Source organism: Bos indicus x Bos taurus, chromosome 11 (assembly GCF_003369695.1).
Source record: "Bos indicus x Bos taurus breed Angus x Brahman F1 hybrid chromosome 11, Bos_hybrid_MaternalHap_v2.0, whole genome shotgun sequence".
NCBI classification, from domain to species: Eukaryota; Metazoa; Chordata; class Mammalia; order Artiodactyla; family Bovidae; genus Bos; species Bos indicus x Bos taurus.
Window position 1 is genome coordinate 36,101,032 of NC_040086.1, and position 12,604 is coordinate 36,113,635.

At 34.0% G+C, this 12,604-nt stretch overlaps 1 protein-coding gene across 3 annotated transcripts in view; it reads right to left on the bottom strand.

Annotated features, from left to right (window-relative positions):
- ASB3 (ankyrin repeat and SOCS box containing 3) overlaps nucleotides 1-12,604 on the bottom strand; it is a 123,110-nt gene that overhangs the window by 25,424 nt on the left and 85,082 nt on the right. For all 3 annotated transcript variants that reach the window (XM_027555268.1, XM_027555269.1, XM_027555270.1), the window contains exon 7: nucleotides 11,457-11,654. In XM_027555268.1, the coding sequence (XP_027411069.1) occupies nucleotides 11,457-11,654 (198 nt within the window). The remainder of the gene's footprint in view (nucleotides 1-11,456; nucleotides 11,655-12,604) is intronic.

The window sequence follows — 12,604 nt, forward strand, 5'->3', positions numbered from 1 at the left end:
ACAATATGATCAGTCAAAAAAGACAGGATCAATTTCCCTCTTTCTTTTAAATTTCTAGTGGTAGAAAGCAATCAAATAGAAAGCCTTTTTTATGAGAAAAAACTTAAAGCTTTACATTTTTTAAAATTAATCTTTATCAAGTGTTTTACTGAATGAAAGTGTATTATTTTATACCTGCTGAATTGGTTACCCGTTTTAAAAATTATCATCCAGCTAAGTTGTGCTTAAAATGACTAAAAGTAAGTTTAACTCTTTTATGAGAGAGCTAATTGGCAAAAGGTGTCAAAAGAGGTATTATAGCAAAGTTATAAAGAGCACAAACTGGAGGCAGACTGCTCAGCCACTTACTAGCTGTGTGACTTTGAGCAAGTTACTTAACCATCCTGGCACACAGAATTAGCATTATATAAGTATTTGTAAAACAAAATGATATGCAAAGTAAAATACCACAAATTTAAATATAATAAACATAAATCCTGGGAATTTACCTGAGACAAAAATAAATTATATGTTATTTGCACATACATATTAACCACAGTATTGTCTATAACAGATTTTTTAAATAAATTAACTGTTTAACAGAGGAAGAGATATGTTCAAAATATGACATAGTCATTAAAAGCCAAAATTATGATGGTCATGTGATCACATTTAAAAAACTGTTTATGATATAACTTTAACAAAGTTCAATAAACACATACATTCACTACGCAGACAACTGTGAAAGAAAATATCCAAGAATAAAATAAGTCTCCCTCTGAAATTGGCATTAATGCTATTTTAAATAACAAGAAATAAAAAAAAATACTTCATTATTCATAGTATTAAAGAATCTAAATAATTAAGAATCATAAAAAGAATATAAAAAACAAATATAAAACATTTAAACCATTGTCACATGAGACCAACTACTTCTGAGAACTTGAGTCCAAGGTTTCAAAGCAGTTAAACATCATATACATAAATATCACTTACGTAAATTTTTGTAAATCTGTTTTATTTGCTCTCCAATTTGTGCTTCTTTTCTTCAGTTAAAAGATTAAATACTAATTCTCTTTATTATCAATAATATACATAACAATTAGAAAAGAAAAAGCTATAATTCTAAAATTTTCTTTACAAAAATTAATTAACTTTGTTGTCTGTCTAGTATATACTGATATTTGTTCCAGTGATATATACTTATCACTGTTCTTGAAAAGAGCCCTGTATATACTTTTTTTCTTATGGCTATTTTCAGATACAGGAAAGCTAAAAGAATTTATTGCCAACAGTCCTGCACTACAAGAAATGCTAAAGGATACACTTTTTTTTTTGTATTGGGGTTTAGCCGATTAACAAACAATGCTGTGACAGTTTCAGGTAACAGTGTAGGGACTCAACCACACATATGTATCTGTATCCACTCTTACAGGATATACGTCTGACTGATGGTTTTAAACAGTTATAAGCGATTTCTTTCAACCACTCTGACCTCATTTAACTAGGCTCTCATTATTCTGCCTGCAGTTATTACTTGCTGATTCCACTACAAAACAGATGAGCAACACATGACATGGACTGTTGGACACATTCCAACAAACACACAGCAAAGTGGGAAAAGCTCGAGACACTGCCTCATTAAAATGTGATACACAATTCTCAAGAACACTTAATTTTCAAGGCATATATGTTTACATGTGCACTTCAGAAACTAGCTGAACTCTTCCCTCAAGCAACGTGAAAGTATCAATGGCCTAACTACAGGTGCTTTACCTCTCAGAGGGGACGACGCATTTTTGCAAATACAAAGGTAAATGAGAGCCCTAAATGCACCCTGTTATACTAAGTGCCACAGATAGCTAGAGAATCTATTTTGTTTAGGAAAAAAACTATAAAACCAAGAGGCTTTCCCATTCAAGTTTCAAATATAGCATCTCGCCATGTGACTCATGCTAAGAAAAATTTAAGGACAAGGCCATTGATAAACCAACCATCCATCTCTAAATGTTAGAGGAACATGTGCACATATAACTCTCCATAATAACAACCTTTATCTGTTCTACACTAGGCAACTACGATAAATGTGTTACATGGAAGATTTGCCTTAATATTCACAATAACCCTAAAAAGTAACTTTTATTACCACCTCCACTCTAGATGCAAAAACGGAAGCTTAATCACAAAACTAGTAATTTGTAAAACTGGGATAATAATAGCAAATCAAAATCCAACAGTGAATATGATATCACAAATATCTCTCCTACATTATAAAAACAAAACATCTCAGGAAACAGTCAAATTGGGAATTATTTTAAGGCCAGACCTGTTTCCTGAAGTATGTTCCATGGAACACTAGTCCCTGAAAATGATCTATATTAAAAAAGCCTCCATAATTAAAATATTTGTGAGGCCCTTTATAGTATACACTAGTCCATATAAGAGAGAAATACAGGATGAATTTAATTTTAAACAGCATGCTAGTTACATTTTTTAAATATATGCTCAAGTATTTTTCTTCAAACTCTGGATACACTTCAGAGGAAGTACCTTTAGAATTAAAGCAATGGATCCAATCATTAATCAGAAAAAAGCATAATAAAGAGGATATAAAATGCCCCAAAAGTCTGTAAACACAGGAACAATAGTATATTTATTATAAAGTTCATCCTATGTTTCCAAATTTTTCAAACTTTGGTAGACTCACCCCTCCTTAGGAATTCATAAAACACACCACCATAAGAAAAATTCTTAGAAGCCCTTCAGGAAACAAATCTAATTACCACTGCTTAACCCTGTGTTTTCCAAACTTAATTAACTAAAGAACCCATTTTATCCTATGTATTATCTATTAACAATGTATAGAAAGAGTATTCTACAAAACACAGTTCTAACTCCTTCCAGTTATCACACTGCCTTGTATTAGAAGGAATAAGAGCACACTCCTAAAAGGCTTTTATAAACTACCTACTGCTACATTATAAACCCTTTCTCAACAGAACTACCATTTACATGGTCAATAATAAACACAAAATAAAACTGGAGGATCATAAAACTTTTTCAGCATGCCCTGAGCTTCTGTTACATTATACATCTCAAATATACATAACAAGCTCCAGCAACTCAAGTAACTTCAGTGCTCTACAATGCCCTTGATTATTACATGTCAATTAGCAAGATAAAGGCTTAGATATAACTTTGGTTAAAATATAAATTACATGGGAATATGTATGTGTTTCTCTTAACATTTAATACAAATTCTCTTTCAAGCCCTGATGGTGAATAAGAAAAACTCTTCAAGTCCTAGAGTAGTCCTTATTTAACACAAATATCAAGAACTACTTATGACACATTAAGAGATTTCATATTATTTAACAGTGAAAACTATAATACACAGAGAAAGAGAAGTTTAAAAACCACAAAAGCAATGTCTAAACCTTACTTGGAGGCTTGTACATTTTCCATCATACTGCCCTTTTAAGTTCAAAACTGTGCACAGAAACAGGCTCAGATAAAAAAGAAGCACAGTAAAAGGAAATTCAACATGTTAATAAGGTTTCTTTTAAACAAATGGAAATGGACAAATATCTTAATAACTCAACAAAACCTACAACCGACTTTTTAGCTGAATTATTAAAAGGCCATATAGTAAGTTTTACTGAATGGCTTTTAACCATCAGCTGAAAATAAAGACATTACGTTGTGTCAGATGTATCCATGTGTGATATAATGATAAGAATGGACACAATTATTTTTATAAAATTAGCAGGATAACCATGATCAGTAATGATTAGAAAGACAGACGTAATCAGGTCAGTTAAGCCCGGAGCCCTTTCTACAGCCACATATAAAAGGCATTAATATTTGTTTAAATTTCCCGTAATTTCTCAACTTCCCATCTCTTTCACCCATTCCAGTTAAAGAAGTCATTTTCTTATATTTTCTCATTTGAGTTGAATTACTCAGCTATGCCCCTGAAAGACTGGCTTCATGTCACTGAAGCTGTTAACTTGTTAGCCCCAAAGGACAAAGAATTCTTTTGTACAGTAGTGGAGGAGACAAGATAACTTTCCATCATGCTTTGGAGTATGAGAAGAGCTAAAGGTCACTGCTTCAAATAGAAGCCTATTCTCTCCAAGGGATACTCAGTAAAAATCTTTCAGAATGCTAATCCTGAGCTAAAAAGTTAAATTGGCTGAATAAAACAAAAAAGAAAGGAAAACTCAAAACCCAGAGCCATTATTTATTATCTTCATCACTTTTTGATATTAATTATACTGTTTGTAAAAGCAGGTAACTTTACCATAACGTAAGAGGCCAACAGTGCAAAGAGTATAAGAAATGTTAAATTTCTAGATCTCAGGAGAAATGCCAGAAAACATACAAATAAGAAAACAAAAGTTTTGGAAACTATAAGCAAGGTGAAAAGGCAGCCTTCAGAATGGGAGAAAGTAATAGCAAAGGAAACAACTGACAAAGAATTACTCTCCAAAATATGCACGCAGTTCATACAACTCAATACCAGAAAAATGAACAAACCAATCAAAAAGTGAGCCAAAGAACCAAACTAACATTTCTCCAAAGAAGACATACAAGTGGCTAATTAACCATGAAAAGATGCTCAACATCACTCATTTATCAGAGAAATGCAAATCAAAACCACAATGAGGTACCATCTCACACTGGTCAGAATGGCTGCCATCAAAAAGTTTACAAACAATAAATGCTGGAGAGGGTGTGGAGAAAACACTGTTGGTGGGAATGCAAACTGATACAACCACTATGGAGAACAGTGTGGAGATTCCTTAAAAAACTGGAAATACAACTGCCATATGACCCAACAATCCACTTCTGGACATACACACTGAGGAAAGCAGAATTGAAAGAGACAGGTACCCCAATGTTCACTGTAGCACTGTTTACAATAGCTAAGACATGGAATCAACCTAGATGTCCATCGGCAGAAAAACAGGTAAGGTACATAAACACAATGGAGTTTTACTCAGCTAAGAAAAAGAACACATTTGAGTCAGTTCTAATGAAGTGGGTAAAATTGGAGCCTATTACACAGAGTGAAATGAATCAGAAAGAGAAACACCAATACAGTATATTAACACATATATATGGAATTTAGGAAGACATTAATGACAATCCTATATGCAAGGCAGCAAAAGAGAGAGACAGAGATGTAAAGAATAAACTTTTGGACTGTGTGGAAGAAAGTGAGGGTGGGATGATTTGAGAGAATAGCATCGAAACATGTATATTACCATATATAAAATAGATGACTAGTGCAAGTTCAATACATGAAGCAGGGTACCCCAAACTGGTGCTCTGGGACGATCCAGAGGGATGGGGTGGGGAGGGAGGTGGGAGGGAGGTTCAGGATGGGGGGATACATGTGCATTCATGGTTGATTCATGTCGATGTATGGCAAAAACCACCACAATATTGTAAAGTAATTATCCTCCAATTAAAATAAACTAACTTAAAAAAAAACTTTTTGATTCATTAATAACTAAAGTCAGATAAGCGTTGATTAAATCTTTTATACAATGATCTTATACCAAACCAACATTACTATAATAACACACTGTTACTATAAAATTTCAAAACTCATACCACAGGCTTCCCTGATGGATCAGTGGTAAAGAAATCTGCCTGCCAATGCAGATGTGGGTTCAATCCCTGGTCCACGAAGATCTCACATACCATGAAGCAACTTAGCCCATGCACCACAACTATTGAGCTCTAGAGTTCAGGAACTGCAACTACTGAACCCACATGCCACAACTACTGAAGCCCTGTGCCCTAGAGCCCATGCTCCACAACAAGAAAAGATACCAAAAGGAGAAGACCACGTACCACAAAGAAGGGTAGCCTCGCTCCCTCTAACTAGAGAAAACCCCACTCAGCAACAAAGACTCAGCATAGCCAAAATAAAACTAAACAAAACTGGAGATCAAGATAGCAGAGCACTGAAACTGCAACTAGCCGTTGAACAACTACTGACAGGACACTGGAACTCACCAAAAAAAGATACCCCATGTCCAAAGACAAAGGAGAAACCACGACAAGACACCCCATCCACCAGAAGGCAGACAGAAGAAGCAAGAAAATCCCACAGTCGCCAGAACGAAAACCATATCACAGAAAGTTAAGCAAAATGAAAAGGCAGAGGATCATGTCCCAGATGAAGGGATAAGATAAAAATCTCAGAAAAGCAACTAAATAAAATAGAGATAAGCAACCTTCCAGAAAAAGAATTCAGAATAATGACAGTGAAGATGATCCAGGATCTTGGAAACAGAATGGAGAAGATGCAAGAAATGTTTACCAAAGACCTAGAAGAACTAAAGAACAAACAGAGATGAACAATACACTGGAAGGAATCAACAGCAGAATAACTGAGGCAGAAGGACAGATAAGTGACTGGGAAGGCAGAATGGTGGAAATCACTGCCACAAAACAGAATATTAAAAAAAGGATGAAAAAAAAAATATGAGGACAACCTAAAAGACCTCTAAGACAACATTAAATGCACCGACACTTGCATTATAGGATCCCAGAAGAGAGAGACAGGATCTGAGAAAATATTTGAAGAGATAATAGCTGAAAACTTGCCTTATTTGGGAAAGTAAATAGTCAACCACGTCCAAGAAGCACAGAGAGTCCCAGGCAGAATAAACCCAAGGAGGAACACATCAAGACACATAGTAATCAAACTGGTGAAAATTAAAGACAAAAATATTAAAGCAACGAACAACAAATAACATATAAGGGAACTCCCATAGGTTATCAGCTGATTTCTCAACAGAAACTCTACAAGCCAGTAGGGAATGGCACAATATATTTTAAAGTGATGAGGGAAGAACCTGCAACCAAGAATATTCTACCCAGCAAGGCTCTAGTTCAGATTTGATGGAGAAATCAAAAGCTTTACAGACAAGTAAAAGTTAAGAGAATTCAGTACCACCAAACCAGCTTTACAACAAATGCTAAAGGAACTTCTCTAGGCAGGAAACACAAAAGGAGGATAAGATCTACACAAAATAAACTTGAAACAAATTAGAAAACCGTAATAGGATCATGCTGCTGCTGATGCTAAGTCACTTCAGTCGTGTCCGACTCTGTGCAACCCCGTAGACGGCAGCCCACCAGGCTCCCCCGTCCCTGGGATTCTCCAGGCAAGAACACTGGAGTGGGTTACCATTTCCTTCTCCAATGCATGAAAGTGAAAAGTAAAAGTGAAGTCATATCCGACTCTTAGCGACCCATGGACTGCAGCCTACCAGGCTCCTCTGTCCATGGGATTTTCCAGGCAAGAGTACTGGAGTGGGTTGCCATTGCCTTCTCCGAATAGGATCATATGTATTGATAATTATTTTAAATGTAAATGGATTAAATGCACCACCAAAAACACAGACTGGCCTGGGGCAGGGTGGGGGGAGAGACACGAAAAGATGTGCATGTATGCACTTCCACTTTCCATATCACTCTACTTAATTCCCCAAACTGTATGTAATTACTTTATATTATTAGGTTAATCATGTTTCCATTATGGCTTGCAATTGTAATTATTTTTTATTTTTTGGTCTGGTTACTGATTGTGAAAACTGATCAACATTTTTTACTATTGTGATGTTAGAAAAAAACTTATACCACTAAACTTATTATCTATTACCAAATATCTGAAAGTTCAAATATCTAATAATTAATTTTGGAAAATAGTCTTCCAAGTTCCCTGGTATTATTTTTGTGACCAAAACTCAAATTCTTATTCATAATTGGTAAATGTAATACAGGAAATTCATACACTGGCTTAAGAAGAAACAGAACAAAAAGCTATTTTTAAACAAAATTAGTCAATTGTCCTTTAGAAAGGTAATTCTAATTAATTTAAATAATTTTAAGTATGTAACCTAGAGAACTCAAATTTTCAGATGCATATTGAAAGAAATAAAAAAATTAACAAATTTTTCAATTTTTTCCCCCAGGCATTGTCTATGTTACCCTCTTGAAATACTAAAACAAAACCTACTGGGAGAATTGATAGTTTCCTTGCTCAATCAGGTTTACACTGAATTTCAAAATAATCAAATGATTTTCCCATTATATGTACAGCGATTACATGCAAACTAAGAATCTGACATTAGCTTATGTAAATGTATTACAAAGACTAAAAGTTTAATTGATGCTATTTTTAGATAAACAGAGGATGGCAAAAGATATGTCTTCTCCAGAAATGAAGAAGAGAATTAACCTTGATATTTTTTTTCTGATGTGCCAGACACTGCACAGTGCACTGTATGTATATACAAATATTAAATGTGAGCATATGTGATAATAAAGCTACCATCTCTTCACCTTAGTCTCTTGGGAAATGTTTCCCTTTCAATTAAATTTCCCACTGGGTAGATAAATAATGGCAAAGATGTTTCAAAATTAAGTCTACTACCATGGCCCTGGCAAACAAATAAAAAGTAAACTGTAAAGACAGAGAGAATGTACCCTCATCAAAGAGATATTCTGATGTTTTGGCTTTTTTCCCTATGGACTAACAAATAGCATTTTCCAGCGAGTTTTCTTACTGAAAACCTACCTTACTAATTAAAAATACATTTGGTCCAATTATAAGTTCCCACATGGAAGCAAATACATGACAAGTCCTTTTAAAGTCACTAAAAAAGATTTCAGTTATGATACATAGGGCCACTTCACATAGCAACATTGCCAAGAATAGTAAAAAACAAAGTCTAATAGCTCATGTCTGTGACCAAAGACCACCATAAACCACAATGTTACTTCTTTAAGTTTCCAACAGTTTGATTATTTTGTAAGCATGCTTTTCTTTGAGCTTCTCATATTTTGGTTTACTTAGCTTCTTAAATTTATAAACTTGTGTCCTTATCTAATGTTGGGATGTGTTTGTCCATTATTGGTCACAATCTCCTTCTCCTCTCTTCTGGATCCTTATGACATGAATGTCAACACTGACGATATTGTCCCTCAGGTCCCTGAGGCTCTGTTCTTTTCTGTCCCCCCAATCTTCTTTTTCTCTGTTCTTCTGTTTGGATAATTTATATTGGTCTATCTGCAAGGTAACTGACTCTTTCCTCTGTCAATTCCATTCCACTATGAAGCTCATACAGCTAACTTTTCATTTCAGATATTACACTTTTCAGTTTTTATTAAAAAGTCCATTTGGTTCTAATTTTTACTTCTAAGCTGAAAATATCTACCTTCCATTTATTTCAAGTGTGTTTACCTCATTACAACAGTTGTTTACAATTATTTGATATTTCCAACATCTACATCATCTCAGGGTTGACACATGTTAATTGTCTTTTCCCTCTAAAATTAGTCATATTTTTCTGGTTCTGTCAAGTAATTTTAGATTGTATCCTGGATATTATGAATAGTAATGCTGTGTGTAGACTCTGGGCCCTGGGTCCTGCTGTAATTCTTTGACCATAATACTGATTGTGTTTGTTTGTTTTAGCAGGTATATAACCTAGTTAGGTTTAGACTACAATTTCTTTTTCACCTCTACAGACAGTTACTTCAATGCAAATTCAGTTCTCAAGCCTTTGCTATGCTGCTTTGAGTCTGGCCCCACGAAATGTGCCACTTGGACCTGAGACTTGGGTGATAGTTCAAATCTTGTTGTCAATAATTTCTGCCCTGTGAATTCAAAGGTTGGATGGGCTTGATGTAGGTTTGTACACAGAATCAAGAAAACCTTTTCTCCAGCTCTCTTTCTCCAGAATTTCCCTCATACCCTGTCCCAGAGGGTTCTATTCTACCCAATTCCTCAGTCCAGAAAAACATTCATTTTAAGGTACTTTGGTGTTAATAGGAGCACTGCTATGGTTTAACATGTTTAATTCAAGCTACACTTATAAGACGATGAGCTATGAGCTAAGCTGCTATGACAGAAGAACCAAAATATCATTCCTCCAAAAGCTAAGATGAAGGCTAAAACAGATTATTGATCTGCTGGACACACAGACATACAACTATACAAAACTATTATGTTCTTATCAAATAAAAAAATGTTCAATTCTAATCTAATAATAAAAAAAAATGGAGACATATATATAATGACAATTGAATCAACTAAAGTCAACAGTACAGCCCTAGTGAGGCAAACTAAAGTAACTAGGCCTCCTGTTTAGAAAGATAAAACCAAAGAAACTATACAGTGAACTATGAAATCATGAAAGTTATGCACAGAGTGGATCCCAGATACTAGATTAACCAAAACTTCAATACTCAGAGTACAGTGTGTACCTAGAAGCTTAAGTTCAGAACAAATAAAAATGAACTACTATAAACAGCAAATGTTGAGACAGTAGAGAAAGAAAAGCTTAGCAAATAAGTTCTTGATAAATTTTTAAGTCATAGCTAGCAATCCATAATGGTGAATTTAGGAAAGCCAATGAAATTTGAGATTAGCCCACAAACCTCTTTTGCATCATTAAAAATAACAGCTTCTAGCTGCACAACTTACTTTACTATTGGTTGGACCACAGATTTTACTCAATATGGCTTTTCTTACATAAAGCCTTTTTTTATTTATTCTATTTTAAAACCTTACGAGTCAGATAGACAAATCTTGTCTAGTTTGGCCAGAAGCTAATCAATAATCTATCAATAATTCTTCCTTTATTCTACTTGCAGGATCATGGTAGATTAGCAAAAGAAACATTAAAATTTTTAAATGTGTGACCTACAGAAATAAATGCTATATACCAAATACATTAAAAGTGCTATAATATCTATAAAAATAAAGTTTTATTTTAGATTCTTAACAAGTCTTATAAATTTCAAATGACAAATAACCTGAAACAGTCAATACAATACTTGACAAATTTTAAAATCTTTTTTATCTTTTTATCTCAGTTTTACTGAGGTATAACTGACAAATAAGATTGCAAGATATTTAAAGTATAAAATGTGGTGATTTGATACACATATACATCATAGAAACATTCACCACCTCATATAATTATCTTTTTGACAGCATTTAAGTTCTACTCTCAGCAAATTTCAATTCTATAATTCAATGCTGTCAGTTATAGTCACCATGTTAAACATTAAATCCTCAGGCCTTAGTCACTGTATAACTTAAAGTTTGTTTTAATTCTTGAAGTGTTTTGAAGATCTGAGACATCAGAGAATTCCTGCATTTACTTTAATATATTAAATATTTCCCCTAAAACTGCTACACCAAAAAATATCATCCAGCTCCAAAGAGAAAAGGAAAAAAACCTGACATCATCACCTTGTCTTTGTTATAGTTTGATTAGTGAAACAATCAAAGGTACATCATAGAAGCTTTTGTTTTTGTCTGTTTTTCTGTTTTTAAGTTCCCAATTTAGCTCTAAGACATGCTATTTTATCACAAAAGAAAGTCATTTGGAAACACATCTCCATACAGCCAAAAAGAATGAAAGTAAAGTAGATATACATACTCCTTTTGGAAAGCCATACACAAGGGAGAACTGAATCCAAAGACGAGGCACATCTGGGCATCTGGGCTGTAGCCAGACTGGAGCAACATTTCCAGGCACTCCTCATGCCCTCCAAGCACTGCTGAGTACACAGGACTCACTTTGTTTGGCCCAGTGTCACAAACCCGGTTAGTGAGTGGTATTAACAAGTCCAAGATTCTGCCAATACACAAATTCAGGAGTATGTTTCTGTATATACATAATTGCAGACATTTCTACAGGACATAGTTTGAGTCACCCATTGATTGAATTTAAGAAGTCTGTCTGTCTTCCGTGTACTTTCTACGTACAATAAATTATTACAAGCTACATACTCCAAAATGCTTATTACTGTTGCTTCATAAGAAGGCCCTTAAACATATTTGAAACAGAACTAAATAATGTTCCTATAAAAGTAAATAGATAACATATTGTCCTTTTTAATTTTTTTACTAATTGTTTACATTACCACCACTACTCAAGTCCCCAAAATTCAAATTTTATATGAGATGTTTTAGGATCTAATAAATTATTTAAAACTTCATTACACTAAATACAAACATATCAAGACAATAAATTATTTTCCTTTGTAAAGTAGCAACCAAAGTTTTATTTTTCTAATTAGTAAGAATTTTTTAGGATGATAAGAGACATGAAATGAACCGTATTTACATCAGGAAGAAATCAGAATTTCTGCTAAAATATTCTATTCTCAGAAAAGAAGATGAGTTCTTTTATGTGTTATGGCAGATTTATTTAAAAGACTGGTTGCTAACTAGAGAAAGTTCTAAACAAAAATCATTAAAAAGTTCTTAGATCATTTGTAGACTTACCTCCAGCACTCAGCTGGAGAGAAGGGACTAGCCTACACTATAAGGATAATATAAGCCAGAAATTGTCCTCTTTCTGGGAAAAGAAAGGCAGAGCTACACCAAAGTATATTTATAACATTCTTTCTCCTTGCCACTTTTCCTTAGGTAAAATAGGACTAAGATAACAATATTTAAGGAGAACCTATATTTACTATGAAGAAAATCATCAGTGACCAACAGAATTCTCAAAATTGAGAACAAATAAGGGTAAATTCTCAAGAGGGTTCTGAAATCAATTTAAAGCTCAGAGTATAACTG